Source organism: Gobio gobio (genome assembly GCF_949357685.1).
Source record: "Gobio gobio genome assembly, chromosome: 10".
Taxonomy (NCBI): Eukaryota; Metazoa; Chordata; class Actinopteri; order Cypriniformes; family Gobionidae; genus Gobio; species Gobio gobio.
This window is the reverse complement of record NC_137116.1, coordinates 48,491,921-48,509,830: the sequence shown is the minus strand read 5'-3', so window position 1 is coordinate 48,509,830 and position 17,910 is coordinate 48,491,921. Positions and strand designations below refer to the sequence as shown.

The 17,910-nt window shown below is 37.5% G+C and overlaps 1 protein-coding gene across 2 annotated transcripts; it reads right to left on the bottom strand.

Moving 5' to 3' along the window:
- Positions 1-485: 485 nt before the first annotated feature.
- On the bottom strand, positions 486-16,937 carry lhx4 (LIM homeobox 4). Of its 2 annotated transcripts, none has more exons than XM_079826598.1 (6): positions 14,597-15,023; positions 11,307-11,478; positions 8,584-8,786; positions 5,635-5,789; positions 5,390-5,561; positions 486-2,615 (listed from the first exon to the last, which is right to left on the bottom strand). In XM_079826598.1, exons 1-6 carry the CDS (start codon positions 14,679-14,681, stop codon positions 2,227-2,229), a joined length of 1,176 nt encoding a protein of 391 aa, XP_079682724.1. In that variant the 5' UTR covers positions 14,682-15,023; the 3' UTR covers positions 486-2,226. The 2 variants fall into 2 exon arrangements, with proteins under 2 accessions (XP_079682724.1, XP_079682725.1); XM_079826599.1 differs by lacking the exon at positions 14,597-15,023 and adding an exon at positions 16,629-16,937 and having other exon boundaries at positions 811-2,615.
- Between the last annotated feature and the right edge of the window lie 973 nt (positions 16,938-17,910).

The window sequence follows — 17,910 nt, the reverse complement described above, 5'->3', positions numbered from 1 at the left end:
TTTTACTCACAGTTGACTGTTTTCTGGCCGTTGAGAACATCAGGCAGCCTACTTGTCCTCATTTCACGGAGCAGTTTACAATTAGGTAACATTTTAGGGGATTAGGGAAGGTTTGACTAAACGGCAATCTGCTACAGTCTGTGGAAGCAGAAGGATGAGCGCGTGGAGCCGGCGAACAGATGTGCGTCTGAAAGTTCCACATGTTTGTGTGTGTTTCTCTGTGCGTGGCGGGATTTGCAGAAAAAAAATATTGTTCCATTGTTCTTTATGTAACCACAATGTATGGACACTTATATATGTTTTTGTAGTTCAAAACATTAATACCGAAAATTAAGTAAATGCTGACGTGCACAATGCCACTAATTAAAAAATGGAAGAAAAAAAAATCTGTTCGTATAAAATGTGAAGAATTCAAATACGCATATGGTATTTATTAAGCTAATTAAGCTAGAGCCCCTCATAAACACTTTAAAACCCAGCTTGGTCAGTTCTTTTATATTTTACAAGCAAATTTAATTTAGATGACATCAATAAACATGGTGACATGAGTTTAATGACACAAAGTTAAGGTGGTGAGGTTATACATTTTGTTTAGGCCTATATATATATACATATAAATCTTAGGGCATTATCTATAGAGCATTTTTTGCATTATGTGCAATGTATTTGTTTATTTAAATGAGAATCAAATAAGTGATTTACTATTAAAAACAACTGTTATAGCTGGTGAAGCTGTTATAATCATGGTTAATAAAAGGGTATGAAGTAAAAAAAAAAAAAAAAACATTTAATAAAAAAAAGCATCGCAATAACCCAAAGACAATTCAGCTTTATTTCTCCATATAGATTTGACTGTACACAACTCATACCATTGGACAGAAGGCATATAGGACTAAATTCAGTGCTCTTTTTTTTCAAAGATCCATAGCAATAAATAGTGCTCATGAAACAAGACTGTCGACACTTTTTGAGACTTTACAAAATTTACAGCCGTTAAGACTCAACAAAAACATTTCTGAATGGTTCTTTTTCTTTTTTCATGTTGCTCTTTGTTAGCTTATGTTCACTCTTTCAGCATAGCGCCATCTTTACTGTCACCATTATGTGGGTCCAAATTTTGCAATAACAAAATGAAAATTATTTCCCTCTTGTTTACAATTGTGTCACCAGTTTTATAGTTTTACATCAACATGTACTCTTTCCCATAATCCAACTCTTCATAAATACTGACATTGGTATAGGAATAAATAACACAAAATCCTCATAGTTGTTGCTAAATGTGTTAAATAAGAAATGTAAGTTTTCCCTTTCACAAGTTTTGCTTGATGATAATAATTGGCCAATCACATATTCCGAAAAGAAAAAAAAAATCCACAGTTGTCATCTGCTCTGAAATAAATGACATTCTAATGCATGTAGGATATCTATTTTTGCTCATGGAGCAATGAGAAACAAAAGTATTTTCATGGTAATACCAACCTTATAAATATCAAATATATTAAATAGTGCCGGAAATAAATATGAACCTTTATTTTAAACTTGTTTTGTTTCATTGCTTATCCAGGATGCCTGGGTTTAACGGAAAAAAGTGTTGAACGGACAGGGACCATTTTGAAAACTCAGAGCAGTGCATGCGGACTCATCCTTATTAAAAAATAATCTTTATCTATTCTTCAGACCTAACGTGAAGGGCCACCTCTAGAAGAGCCGTTTAGAAAGTTTCAACCATTAAAATCCCAAACCCTTGTAAGTAGGAAAGATACACTTGTGCCACTTGTTTAAATATCTCTCCTTGCTCGGTGCACTCCTCTCTTCCCCGTATTCAGCCTGCCGTGTGCAGTCGAGGAGGAACATAAAGTGCGTCGTGGACGGTTCTCTTCCTCATTCGGAAACATGCACGGACCCTCTTGTTCTCAGAAACGTGGTGGATCGTGATTGTTTTTCCAGGGGGTGGTGAACGCCATTTTCAACTGCACGCCATTTCATGCTGGAAATCGTCCAATCCAGTTTTGAGAACAATGAAAAAATATGAGTTACAAAATGATGATACAGCGCAGACATTCCACGACGGGTTGCTCGTATCAGCACCCCATTCAGCAAGGTTGAAGTGGGTGCCATTTTAGGCGTACCAAATACCCTCGCCACACAAACACTTCGCCACGGTTCTGGGAAAGATGTCTATAAAATCTTCAAACGTCCATAGTACCGCACTTATGACCTTTGACCTCAGAACTGGGAGTGGTCCATTTCATCGAGCCAGGAGGCAGGGCTGGTGGGGAAGTCTGGGTAGCCCGTGCTACTTCCTGTCGACAGGTCAGAGGTGGGTCCTCCTGCCATTGCTCTCAGAGCTTGACCTACATTGGGCTGACCGCCCTGACCCATGATGCCGTCCATGCTGAAGCCTAAGTTGTTAAGCAGCGGGGTGTGGCCTGGGAGGGAAGTGATGGATGAGGGGGACTGTGGCAGGCCGTAGGGACTTCCTGCCCGCAGGTCATGGTAAGGCTGCCCGCCCCCCTCCAGGGAGAAGCTCCCGTTGAGCATGTTGCCGTTCGAGACGTCTCCCACGCTTCCGTACAAGCCGTTAGCATGACCCAGGTCTGACAGGATCTGGTCTTCTGTTAGAGAGAGCACACAACATCACTTTCGAGATTGTTCTTTCAAAATACACATACACTATTGTTCAAAAGTTTGGTGTCAGTAGAAATGAATATTCAGCAAGGATGCATTCAATTGATCAAAAGTGTTACAAAACATTTCTATTTCAAATAAATGCTGTTCTTTTGAACGTTCTATTCTTCAAAGAATCCTGGAAAACAAAAGGTATTACAAAATTAGCCACCCTAGGTGTATATGACATTCTTCTTTCAGACAAATGCTGCGTCCCAATTCGCCTACTTAAAAGTATGTGCTCTTTTTGTGAAGAAAAAGTACATACTTGTGAGTGTGTAGCAGAAGAGTATGCAAGCTTTGGGACATACTACTTCGTCATCTTTAACGGACTCTGTCGCTTGGTTACGTGCATCCCGTCACCGTTTAAACTGCCCTGTCAATCATCGATACAGTTCAAATCCTCCACATTCAATTTCATTTCCTACCGTATCGGAGAGAAGCGTAGTCGCACATTGATCTGCCATTCGCGGGTCTTTAATGCAGAGACTCCTCTCATGTGTTTGCAGTTTAAATATAATGATGCATTTAAAGGTCCTGTTCTTCGTGATCCCATTTTCAAACTTTAGTTAGTGTGTAATGTTGCTGTTAGAGCATATATAATACCTGTAAAATTATAAAGCTCAAAGTTCAATGCCAAGCGAGATATTTTATTTAACAGAAGTTCCCTTTCAAAGCCTACAGCGAACGGCCGGTTTGGACTACATCCCTGTACTTCCTGCTTTAATTACGTCAGTAGAACAGTTTGTTGACAAACCTCCGCCCACAAGAATACGCAAAAAAAGGGGGCGTGGTCTTGTTGCTCTCCCATGTGGAGAAGAGGAAGTGTTGCGTTTGTATAGTTTGTTTGTCGCCATGTCGTCGAGACGCTGTTATTTTCATCCCGGAGTCAAATCACCTTTGTTTGGCTTTCCCAGGGACGCTGTACTTAGAGATCATTGAGCGCATTATGGTAAGAGGCGGGACCTTTCCGGGCATCGTGCGCTAAGCTGCTGTCGAATCACAACACGGGAACCGCTGGCACAATCAGAACTCGTCACGTATTTCTGAAGGAGGGACTTCATTGAACAGGGAAATTCTCAGGCCGTTTTGAGGACAGTGAAAACAGCGGTAAACAGATTAGTAAATTGTGTGAAAAATACTGTGTTTTTTTTACACGTGAAACATGAACACGTGTTATATTGCACACTGTAAACACAATCAAAGCTTCAAAAAAACACGAAAAACGGGACCTTTAAAAGTTAATGGCCAAAGGTATCATTACAAAAGCTCTCAATGCTGCTGCAGGGGAAATATAATGTGGATAATATTGAATAAATATCTTTTCGTCAGGTTAAATACTGATAATTGCTCACTCAAACCCCTTTATCTAACCCTCTCTACTTAACCGTCGGACTCGCATAACCGTCATGTTTGTAGTTTTTTAACACTTTTTATCTGTGTTTGTAGTTCTAATCATATCCTCATCCATCTCACAATGGGTTGTGGGCAATATCAGCCGTTAGTGCGCATCGATCAGCACTTGAAAATTGTAGACCATCCGGGAATCTTTGGAATACTCTTTTCAACATACTACGATTTGGGACATGCTAATTCTTTTTTCGAATACTATTTAGTATGGATAGTATGCGAATTGGGACGCAGCGAACGAGTTTTATTAAAAAATGTCCTGGCTAATCCCAGCTTTATAATGGTAGCGAATGGGAGCCCAAATATGAAGCCCAAAAAAGTGCATCCATCCATTATAAAAGTAATCTACATGGCTCCAGGGGGTTAATAAAGGCCTTCCCAAGCAAAGCGATGGGTTTGTGTAAGAAAAATATCCATGTTATATTTATAACGTTATAACACTATAAAGCTTGGATTAGCCAGAACATTTTAACTCTGATTATATTCGTCTGAAAGAAGAATGTCATATACACCGGATAGCTCGAGGGTGAGTACATTTTCATTTTTGGGTGAACTATCCCTTGAAGCTGAAAATTCAACTTTGTCATCACAGGAATAATATTACTGTATTTTTCATCATATTTGATGAAAGCAATGACATCTTACTGAACCCAAGCTTTTGAATGGTACAAATGCTGGGTTGTTTTAACCAAAATGTGGGCAAATATGGCCAAACCCAATCGTTGGGGTAAAAATCCAATACAAAAATGTAACCCAATGACTGGGTTTGACCATATTTGACCCAAATTTGGGTCGAAACAACCCAACATTTTTAGAGTGTAGTGTATAGAAACTCTTACACATAGAAGAAGAGGAATTGCAGCTATGAGAAAGACAATAAATATCCCATTAAAAAGGAGATTACATGCTTCTGGAAGTATCTGAGACGCGGTGAGCATTTGTGATGTACTCTCTGAACGCACAGGAGCGCAAACCCGGCTCTGTTCTTTCAACAACAACAAAGGCCCTGTGTGCTTCCTCTCTAATTGACTAAAAGCTTCACCAATTTTATAGAGTTTGTGCATCGCTGCTCTCATTTCTCGTAAACACAGCCTCCTTTTGAAACACTTTTATGAGTTCTCAAAACTGGCTGGCAAAAATGAAATAATCATAAAAAAAAGCACGTAGCAGAACCAAAAACCTCATTTGAATATTCCAAACAATCCATCAAGTGGCATATTTAAAAAATAAAAGGAAATGAATGCAGGAATGGATGTTGTTTGAAAAGAATACGGAGAGAAAGAGGCGTCGTGGGAGATGGAAATAGACTCACCTCTGAAACTGAGCTCACTATCGCTGAGTCCTGCGTCATCGGCTGAGCTCTCCTTCTCCGTCTTATTGGACCCTCGGTTGCGTTTGACACTTTTGTAGAACTGACCCCAGCGGTGCCGACCAGCGTCTTTCTTCAGCCGTTTCTCTTTTGCCCGTCTGTTTTGAAACCACACCTGTGGACAAAACAAGCCTCAGTCAGGACTCTTGAAGCCACACTTTGAAGCCTAATTTGACTTCCAGTCTCACCTGCACCACTCTCATGTCCAGGCCCGTTTCTGAGGAGAGCTGCTCGCGCACATGCCGTGCTGGCTTAGGCGAGTTCTTGTAGGCGCTTTTGAGTGTCTCCAGCTGTTTGGCTGTGATGGTGGTCCGTGGACGTTTTGCTCCCGTCTCTGAATCATCTGTAACACACACATTTTAAAAATAGGTTAAAAGTGTGTCACTTCTGTGCCACTAAACAGAACTGTACTTCCATTGTCTGGTTGAACAGATTCGAGCCTCTTATACTTATCTTTGCATATCAGGATGAGGTAGAAAGTCTTTTAACATGGACAAAGTTGCACATAAAATATACACATATATACAGCACTGTTCAAAAGTTTGAGGTCGGTAAGATTGATGTTTCTTATGCTCACCAAGGCTGCACTTATTTGATCAAAAGTACTGTAACTAATATTGTGAATTATTACAATTTAAAATGACTATTTTCGTTATATTTTAATATATGATGTAATGTAATTTATTCCTGTTGTCAGCATCATTACTCCAGTCTTCAGAGTCACATGATCCTTCAGAAATCATTCTAATATGCTGATGCTCAGGAAACATTTATGAGGATTATCAATGTTGAAAACAGCTGTGCTGCTTAATATTTTTAGTGTAAATGTTGTCTATTTTGATTAATAGAAAGGTCAAAAGAATAGCATTTATTTCAAATATAAGTATTTAGTAAAAAATTATACATGTCTTTAAACAATAAAACTGTAAAGTGTGTTCTAAGAATTTTTGATATTTTTACTAAATGACATAATAACCCATGTTTAAGTGAACTGAAATAATTGCCGTAATGAAAACATGTAAAGGTTATTTTGAAATCGACATGAGCAGGTCTGAACTCAAAAAAGTGAATCGAATAATATTTCAATTCAACTGAACTGGTTCCCAGTTCTCAAACTTCTCAAGCATCTACAAAAACCATCATGCAAAATGTCAGTAGCTCATCTACTGTGGGATACAAGTACAGAAGAGTTTGTGGGATGCTTTGAGTGGAAGTGCTCACACATGGCCAGTCGATACTCCCCTGAAACTGTCACACTGTGGCGGAAAAGGGAATAAATCTCTCCGGAGAATGGCATGCCAGTGCGAGTTATTGGGGCCCTACCGTAAAAGTGCATTGCATCACTTAATATAATCAATCAACAGCCCACAGAAATCTCCATAAATACAGCGTGAGGGGCTTTCAGAGGCAGATCCATGAGAGGTCAGATCACCGAGAGACTTAATATGCCAGACACTGGACCCTACTAGACTGTAGTTAATGGTGATTTTGTCTCCTTAGTACCATCCTGTTGCCTCCTCTGATCTCTCAGTGTCTCTCTATGATTGTAAAAGAAGAAGTTAATTACGCCATCTCCACTCCTGAACTTTGCTGTCAGAATGATTTCCAATTGAGACAGAAAATCCAGTGAGGCGGGCCGAGCCTGAGGCAATGCATTTACAGTAGAAAGCGCAGCAGGCGGTTTAAAAGCATATCATGTGCCAGTTCAGCAACACTAAAAAATGCTGGGTTGTTTCAACCCGTGTTTCAGTCAAAAATGGACAAACCCAACTGTGGGCTTACAAATTTAATTACAAAATGTAAACCAGTGGTTGGGTTTGTCCATATTTGACCCAAACACGGGTTGAAACAACCCAGCATTTTTTTTAGAGAGAACTACCTACAATTTTGATGGGTCTGTAGTAATAGGCATAACTCATAAATATATATAATCATATTAAAAATAATAAATGTTATTATAACACATGTTATTTTATATTATTTATTTTAAATAAATGCATATGAAGTAATCTCATGCATACATTTTGAGATTTTAATGTTTTAAATATTCATGTTTATTTTATATATATATATATATATAGCATATTTATGAGCATATTTATACGTAAATATAGTCATATGTAATACCCCATGAATGTTTTAATTGTTTTAATTTTCACTTTCCATGCTGTTTATTTATATTTGATATAATGTATTATATATAATATATCTCTACATTTTCACAAATATACACACTAAAAAATGCTGGGTTAAAAATAACCCAAGTTGGGTTGAAAATGGACTAACCCAGTGATTGGTTTGTTTTAACCCAGCAGTTGGGTTAAATGTTTGCTTAAAACAACCCAATTGCTGAGTTAAAACAACCTAATTGCTGGGTTAGTCCATTTTCAACCCAATTTGGGTTATTTTTAACCCAGCATTTGTTAGAGTGTACATATACATGTACATATATATATATATATATATATATATATATATATATATATATATATATATATATATATATATATATATATATATATATATATATATATATATATATATATATAAATACACACACACACATCACAGAACTGTGACATTATTTCACTTCCTTGAGGATGATGTCATTGACATGATCATCACATGTGACTACAAAACAAAACAAAAAATTAATTATATATATATCCTCCAGGAAGTGACATAATGTCACAGTTCTGTGATGTTTTGTATAGTGTTAGTTGATTTGCCCTGCTTTATAGCATTCAATCATGTGTTATACAATTACATAAATTAATATTATTTAAAAAAAAATGGTTTTAAAATATTCAAAATATGGTTTAAAATAAAACAAAATCCTCAAAACCCTCATGCAAGCTAACACTCAGTCCCTTAGTGAACAATGGTTAAGATTAGAACTTTATTTCTATCCCTATCTTGTCATTGTGTAACAAAAAATAAAATAAAAAATCAAGTATATTTAATACATTTTCTGAGCATGTTTCTGAAATTCTAATAGTCATCTGATTCTTCAATACAAGCATATTCTTTTTTTTTTTTTTTTTATTTAAACAGTTTAAAATGTACAGCATAACAGGAGCAACCAATTGATGGTTCAAGAAGGCATGATTTGCACTGATCTGAAGACAACAGCTCACCATTTTGTTTGGCTGTTTCGTAGTCCTCCTTGCACACGAGCCTCCCGTCCTCCATGAGGTAGAACTCATCCCCAGTGGCCAGCTGCCTGCTGCACATTACACAGGCGAAGCAGTGAAGGTGGTACACAAAGTCCTGAGCTTTCCGGACCACCTGTGTCGGGGGAATCCCCTGCTGGCACGATGCACATTTTGTCCCGAAACGCCTGCAGGTATACAAACAGATACAAATTCAGTCAGGTGACACTTTACAATAAGGTCCAGTTAACATAAACTAACAATGAGCAATATGTTCTGCAGCATTTATTATTCGTCGTTAATGTTATAAAAATATAACTGTCCATTGTTCACAGTTAACCCTCAATTCTCAGTTTTTAATCATTTTAACCATTCAGGGTGTGATTTGACATCCAAACCATCATAGGCGATTACTTTTGGCCCTTTCCCATAATCCTACTGTATATGTCTGTCCTGTTTATATTTTATTGTGCATTTTCCCAGCAGTGTTTGGTTATATTAGTACCTTTAGTTTTTGGTTATAAAAAATAATACCTAAAAAGAATGTTCCACAAATGTTACGATTTGGTTCTAAAAGAAAAAACCAAAGGGAAAGCAAAAATAAAAAGATAGCATTGGGAATTATGTATTATTGTTTTGAATTAAAAAGATCAGTTTTACATGCATCATTTTAGTAATGTTAACAGATTTGAAAAAATGCCTATATTTGAAGAATTTAAAACTGACATTAAAATGTATTTAGAAACAATATCTAAAAGTAAGAAATTAAAACTGCAATTGTTTCAGAGGTACAATCCTGTTATACTGTATCGTGTTTGTACAATATGCTTAGTTCTAAACAATTTAAAAAGGTTAACTTTTGATTTAATTTTTTTTAATTAAATGCTGAAATGCTGGCATTATAATTCTGACAAATGAAACACTTATTTTAAACACTCTAAAAAATGCTAGGTTAAAAACAGCCCAAGTTGGGTTGATAATGGACAAACCCAGCAATAGGGTTGTTTTAACCCAGCGGTTGGGTTAAATGTTTGCTTAAAACAACCCAATCGGTGGGTTAAAACAACCCAATTGCAGGGTTTGTTCAGGGTTTGTTTGTTTCAACCCAACTTGGGTTGTTTTTAACCCAGCATTTTTTAGAGTGAAGTGTTACCAAAATGAATTGTATCATTTAGGCATCATTACATCTTGTATTCTTATTTGTTTTTAAACTGTGGCTATTTTTATGAGCAATCTTTTCATAACTGCAAAGTTACAAACGCTCAGAATACTATAGCATCTTTGTTTGTGCTTGTCATGTCCCTGGAGTTGACAAATGGTCTTGATCAATGTAGCAGAGGCAGAGAGAGAGAGAGAGAGAGAGAGAGAGAGAGAGAGAGAGAGAGAGAGAGAGAGAGAGAGAGAGAGAGAGAGAGAGAGAGAGAGAGAGAGGCCACTCTAAACTCTTGCACAGACCAGCTCATAAAGCACTGAGTCAGAATAGGCTGTAAATCACAGTGTGAATACTGCTAAATAAACCCTCCTTTTACTTAACCAAGGTGAAGTTTTTGCAACATTAACGGGAAGGCGAGCCCCCCGCCCCCCTCGCCTGTGAACCGCCAGCATTTCCTCCTCCATCCCCCTCTCTCCGTCCTCCTCCTCAGCAGCACCACGGCGGTCTTAACATTAAAATCCCTTCTTTTGTCCCCACGGGCCTGCTAATAAAGTTAGCCTCCACTCTGAGTCTTGCTAGCGTTTTAGGTCTCATTGAAGCCTGTGACATTAAAACCTCTCAAACATGATTTGGTAAAAGCCACTACTGATCCTGTTTTGGATAAAAGTCAAACTTAATTTCCTTCCTTAAAGCCAAGGGGAAAATCCAATCGCGAAACAGAAGAAAAGAAGAAAGAAAAGGAAGGGAACACGGAGGGATGTAGAGTAAAAAATGCAAACTTGCTTTCTTAAGTTCTAATATAGCATTAGGAATTGAATTTGGGAACACGCAGTCTTTGCAGCTGAGTTCCAGCACACTGTGCTTCCTTAACCTGACACAAGAAAAATGAAACACAGCACTTTATTAACAATGACAGAGAATCTATGTGCCAGCCTTTACTTGAACATAGACCCACACCCACACACACACACACACACACACACGCCAGTGCCAAACTGCACTAAAGAGCATAAAGCATCTGACGTGAAGCGATATGACAACACTGTTACAGTCTGGAACTGTCATGATAATTCATGCAGCCAATATAGTGACTGAAACAACAGAAATTAAATAACATTTCTCTTCATATATAATCTCATAATATATAATGATGTACAGCTAGACGCTTAAATATGCTACAGTAACCACTTAAATTATGCATTTATTTCATTGGATAAATAAAGGTTCACTGTTTTCGATGGATGGATGGATGGATGGATGGATGGATGGATGGATGGATGGATGGATGGATGGATGGATGGATGGATGGATGGATGGATGGATGGATGGATGGATGGATGGATGGATGGATGGATGGATGGATGGATGGATGGATGGATGGATGGATGGATGGATGGATGGATGGATAGATAGATAGATAGATAGATAGATAGATAGATAGATAGATAGATAGATAGATAGATAGATAGATAGATAGATAGATAGATAGATAGATAGATAGATAGATAGATAGATAGATAGATAGATAGATAGATAGATAGATAGATGTACTCACTTAAAGAAATCCTCTTTGCAGTAGACATTCCCAGCGCGAGAGAAACACTTGTCTGCCAGGAGCGCGTGACAGTCGGCGCACTTGAGACATTTGGAGTGCCAATGCCGATCCAGCACCTTCAGAATAAACTTATCCAGGATGTGTTGACTGCAGCCTGCGCACTGGGGGATCTCTGGAGGGACGCACAAGGGATTTGGGTGAAATATGCATACAGGAATGTTGGTTTTAACACTAATTCTAAATTTAAAAAAGGGGTAACATATCATGATGATTTTTAAAAGTTTCAATGTTAATGTTGGACATAACGAAAAATGACGTGAATTTATGGTTAATACTTTTTTAGTATATTCATATAATTGAAAACGCTACTGATCTGTAATGATCTGGCGTATAGAATAATGATCAAAATAATGGGCGTTTTTAAAGTGACATAAAAAAGATTTAGAATTGGTAGATCTTTTATGTGAAATCTAGTTTTGACACAAGGGTCCAATATGCTAATGATCTCAGCCTGTGCATGTTCGATTGCATTATTTAGAAAATTATAACCTTCTGTTGTGGAAAATAATATAAAACATTAATGACGGTGGATTTTTTAAATGTCATTAATATTTACTATTTTTTGAAAATGCAAGGAAAAATCAATAAAAACGCGACAAAAATGACAACAACACTGACAATTACAACAATATATCCTAATAAATTCAAACAATAATAGCCTATAAATATCGTTCAAATGGAATTACTAGCCTATAATAAATAAGACTTGTAAATAAATTGATTGAACTGATATTAATAAAATGTGAATTATTAGCCCTTAAGTGATTAACGTACGTGACAGCAAATTTAGAAAACCTTCCACGAGACAACCTATGGGACCGGTAAATGGTGGACAGGTGAGGAAAGATGTCCATTTGTTTGGTAAATAATCAATATCTCAGAAGAAAACAGGCGAGGACATGAGGACATGAGGACATTGAGATTGAAATCATATAACTGCTTCATTGATTCTTTAACAGAGTCTGTCACTTCAATTACCGATGCTCGAGAACAAGTGATCGAACAAAACAAACACAAAACACTGACATTTCAAACCGAACATGAAGTAAAAGTAATGCAGCTGATCTTATTTGGCTAGAGATAAAACATAATTTCTTCAAATCATAATATCATGACATTTAATATTTGACCTTTGATCCTGTTTTCGTTCTGTCTGCAAGTTCTCACACGTGCTAAAACGGATTCAACAAGGCAGGATATTCTGAAATGATGACGCATGAGGGTATAGTAGTTTTATTAACATAAATGAAAGAATTTTGATTGCGTAATCGTGTGAATAGTGCTTTATGCGTCATTCAAACGCACAGCAAAAGTCTCAAAGTTCATCAAAATTGACCTCCAGAGCAAGCGTAGCCAATAATATCACACACACATCACACACAAAACACCCTCAGTAACGCGTGACAATAAAATAATGCCGCGAACGTTAAATAATAACAGATATAGTAAATAGTCACAAAAAAATGTTTTAATACAAACAAATGTCATTATTTGCTGAAATTCTGTGAATGTCGCTTTCCATAAATTAACAGTCGTTAGATGCTACCTTTATGTCTTTTCTTTACTTTTTTTTATTTATTGTTAAATATTTAACAATATTTTTCCGACACAGTGTAGGCTATTGTCTTGTTAAATAAACTGTATATATATTTTCCACTGTAAATTATAGGCTAAGGTCATTTATACTTTTAACTTCCATACAGTAGAATTACAAATAGGCCAATTGTATTATAAAACAAAATAATTAGTCGTTTCTGGTAAGGTCGTTTACCGTTTTTACTGTACATTTTGCGTTGAAATGTTTGACAGTGGTGTGTGTGTGGTCGTGGTGCTGAAGGAACAGCGCCCGCCCGGCGCAGCTTCACTCACTCGCCCGCCCGCCCGCTTCAGCTTTTAACGCTCGTTTAGTCGAAGGATGTATTTGATTAGCCATTCAATTAAAAGATGGCTGCCATGGCAGGCCTTCCTTTAACATCAAAGTGTGCATCTGAAATATCCCAATTAACTCACTCGTTTCGTCTGATATCACTGTTTTAAAACCTTTTTTTTTTCATTCAATGCATCCTCTTTTAGATCTCGTTTTCTGTTTTAATTACCCATATGCTGTTTTAAAAGCACCTTATCCATTATTAGAATAATATTTAGATCCATACCGCGAGAACAGATTATTCTTAAAATAATCCTCACTTAATCCATCCTTTATTCGCTAAGGGGGGCTGAGTAGCAGTATCTTTTAATCTACTATCATTTAATGAAATTAAGCATTCGCCACTGACAGACCTATATATTGCCTACTTAACCTTTTGGCCATTCTTTTAAAAAAGCTAAGTGGTTCGTTTTCCAGCGTTTTTTTTCACGCACGGATCTGTGGTTTTCTCTTCTTTACAACAGTCTGGTCCAAAAAGATGAGGTCCATCTGTACATTTCTGAAGCTCGCCTGTGAATAATTAGGTCAGCAATTTATCCAATTCAAACTCCATCTTGGTTGTGAGATCAGATTATATAGGCCTAACGCAGATTAATTCGCGACTGATAAGGACCAGATGCGAAGATAATATGAAATGCCATCTTTAATATAGAATTTTCGAATCTAGATGGTCTTATGATCTCTGTTTTATTGAGACAAATAACACGAAATGCACTCTGCTCCCTCTAACAACTGCATTATAGAGATATCGGATTAAATGATTTCTCTACCCGACTCATTGTTTCGTTCCTTGCACCTTTTAAACCGCTGTCCCCAACCACAACCCACAACAACTTAATAAGAGGTGCAATATGTGTCTAATATTCTAGCCAACTGTGCGAGCTAACATTTGCCTGACAGACATGCAATCTGGCTGGGATTATTTTTTTCTTTTATATTGTGAGATTATAAAGCGTTGCATTTACACCACACACGTTGTGTGATGCTATAGCAAATTGTTGCAGAGCTCATGACCAGATTCAACAGCTATCATCATAAAATAATATTTGGGATCTAATGCACGAGATTAAATCAGAATGCATTATTACAGCTAAAGCTATTTACACTAAGAAAAAAAACGCTCTATTCGTCTGATTTAATTTGACCACCCATATAGTCCCGGTGGCTCAGGCTCATATGATTCCCCAGTGGAGTTTAATTAAAAGCTACATGTTATCCCACAGAGGTGGCCTGCAGACGCCCGGAGGAGGCCTGCCAATTCTCTGATTAACTAATCAATATAAGCAGAAGAAAAATCCCTTACGTTGCAGTGGCACTCCGAGGATGTCCGGCAGACCCTTCACCGCGCTCTCGCCGGGCAACACAGCCGCACTTTGCATCATTTTCATCCAGTCTGACAAAACGCGCACATGCACACGCTCGCGGAGGTCTGAGAATCTCAGATGTGCATCAAATAACTGTTTTTTTTCTCTCCCCGGATAGTGTCCTTTTACAGTCCTCGCGCCTGTGGTTATCCTCGTGAAACAGTCGGGCGCTCGCGCGTGAGTTCGGGCTCGTGCGTTCTTTCGCTGTGTGTCACACAAACCGCTTGATTCATTCACACTGCAGGGGCGGCCCTGACGTCACTCCCCCGGGGGGCCAATGGGAGGCGTGGACGAGCGCAAGAGAGGCGGGACCTTGTGCGGCCTGCGCGAGCTCAGGTAAGTAGAAAAAGCGATAAGGAAGTGGCCGAGACGTCAGAATCTGAAGTGTTTTTAAACCCTTTTGGGACCTGTCAGGGGTGAGTCAAGCACGTAACGTAAATATTAGACCTACGTGAATATTTCAAACGTACTTTATTTCACGGTTGCTCTTTAGGCCCATGCAAACGCCTCGAGTAGGTGTATGGGGATCTTCTGTAATGCGTTTTTAGACGTAGCTAGACTTTAAATAATATTCATAATAAAATGCCATAGTAAACCCTGATTAATGACAATTTTGACACCCTTTTTATCTGTGTAGTCTAGGCTATATGAAATGGTAACGTTTAAGTAGGCTACCCTTAAAAGGACATATTTGTACATTTTTACTTTAAAAGGTGCATATTAGTAGAGTAATACGTCCTTAAGGTACTACTATGAACTTTTTTGTGATAACAAAGGTACAAAGATGTCCTTTTATGAGTAGCCTACTGCCCCAGCGGCAAACTGTTTTACCCCTAAAGGTACAATTTTGACACCCGTTTTCTCTGTGTGTAGCATAGGCTATATATATTTAATTAAAGTTTTAAATTATTTTAAAAGATAATTTTTTTTTACTGATATAGCCTATTGTAAAAAGAAAAGAAAAGAAAAGAAAAAAGTATGAATTACCTTATAAATTAGGGGTTTCTCTCTACGTTCTGAGAAAATGCCAACAAAGCAATATGTAGGCTAACATATATATATATATATATATATATATATATATATATATATATATATATATATATATATATATATATATATATATATATATATATATATATATATATATATATATATATATATATATATTACTTAAAATAAAAATATAGCATATTTCATACGCGGACTATTAGCCTACATTAGTTTACATTTTATTTAAAAGTTGTTTTCTTCTTAATCTGTCCTTTATGACCTTCAAAATGGCTCAAATTAGCTCGCATTATTTTGTCCTGTTGACCTGAACAGTTCACAGGACAAAAACACTCGACAGTGCCTGGAAAACGTTTAGCTAAAAAATACAAACTCGAGAGAGCTTTTGCGTTGTTTATCAGCTGCCTCGACACAGTCGATCCTGACAGGACTCATTTCATTCGAGCTTTTCTTCCTCCGGAGAGAGCGGAGTTCAAGCGAGATGAACTCAATCTTCACTTCCAATTCTCTTCATGGACACTATAATGCGCCGCGTGCGCGCTCGCGAGCTCTGACCATGAAAACGAGCTTCAGAATGGAGCAGTCAGTCTCATCATCGTCAGTCTTTTTTTCACGTACTGCCTGTATCACGTAGCTTATGTCTTTGTGTGTCTCTTCCAACGCTGTCTCTTCTCTTATACCTTGCCCTCATCCTTACAAATACGTAAAAAGCATTTTTTTTTGTATATCCAGCTGCAATATATGTGCTGGAAGCTCTGTGAGATGCGTAGAACACACACGGCTGAACAAACTCTGTGAATACAATGCGAACTGTAGCGAAATACACAACAGTTTAATTACAGGCATAATGTTATTTATAAATATTAAATCTGAACATAATTATTGAAAAGAAAGGTGAAGAATCATTTAGCTAATTTCACTGTTCTATTCTATTGCAATGCATTATGTAATTCCACTTACCTCCCCACATCACACAACGCTTAAATGACTGATAAATCTCTCAGTTTACTGGACAGTCTCGTTGAAACCAGTTAATGTCCAATTTCAGAACACTAATAATAAAATCAATATCAATCTAAATTGCTCAACTTCAGACTGGAGACATCCTACACGGATCAAATCCTCTCGTTTGGATACACACACAGCGTAGGCTATGCAATCCCTAATTGTCTTGCCTGGTGTAAAAATACAGCAAAATGATATAACTCATGGGCAGCTAGATATGTAAATAGGACGTGGATGTCATCAAAGTCAGATTATTTCAGGTTTGAAACAACGCAACCCCGTCCACAGTCTTGCTTAATGGCTCCAGTGTAATTTAGTTAAATGAAAGTGATCATCAAGCTGATTAAATGGTGGCAAACAGTGCAGGAGCCTCAAGCTTCACCAGATTCCCTCTTCGTGGGCCAATGGTGGACATGGGAATTATCCCCGGGCCGCGCTTTTGATTTTCATTTTGATTATGCGTGGAGTTATTATGCAGATTATTCAATTAGGCTGATGGTCAAGTGAAATGGGAATTTAGCCTTATTTAAACAGAACAGGGGAGCAAATGCTCTTAAAGCGCCAGTGTTTTACCACACGATTAAATCCGCGTGGAGTGCACGCGCGCGGTTATTTTGCACCTCAAAGTCCGTTTAAGTCACTCTAAAAACGCAGTAAAGGGCACCTGTCCGAACAACGCGAGACCTGTGCACTATAATTCAGCGAAAGGGTGCGACTCCCGCTGACCCCGAGCACCTCTAATTACTGCCAGTATTTCACAGCATCCGCATTCTGACACCAGGAGCTGCTGCTCCATCATATTAGTGAAATGCAGGTCTCCGCACGCGAACTGTAATAGATCAGATTTCAGCCTCTCAGTCTTCTCCACATGGACAAATTAAGGTTACACTTTATTTTACAGTGTCCTTGTTTGTTACATGTTGTTACTGTAGTAATAACAGTCAATTATGTAAAATTACATGAACTAACCCTAAACAAAATCCTAATCCTACCATAACCCTATAGCAATTACATGTAGCCTAGTTAATTATTATTACTCAGTACTTAAATATATAACTACACTATAACAATGACACTTTAAAATAAAGTGTTACACAAATTAAAATGGTGTTTATCACAGAAATTCAGATGTAAATAATTAACGATTTACATCATTATAATCAAATAAAGCGTTTAGATGCGACTAGTGCTATATATAGGCTATATATATATGAAAGTATATACGCATATAGCCTAT

Coding starts and splice junctions, on each gene's coding strand:
- lhx4 (XM_079826598.1), bottom strand. CDS start 14,681: ATGAAAATGATGCAAAGTGCGGCTGTGTTGCCCGGCGAGAGCGCGGTG. Junction 8,787..11,306: donor TGCAAAGAGGATTTCTTTAA/GTGAGTACATCT, acceptor GTATACCTGCAG/GCGTTTCGGGACAAAATGTG. Junction 2,616..5,389: donor TAGTGAGCTCAGTTTCAGAG/GTGAGTCTATTT, acceptor TCTCTCTAACAG/AAGACCAGATCCTGTCAGAC.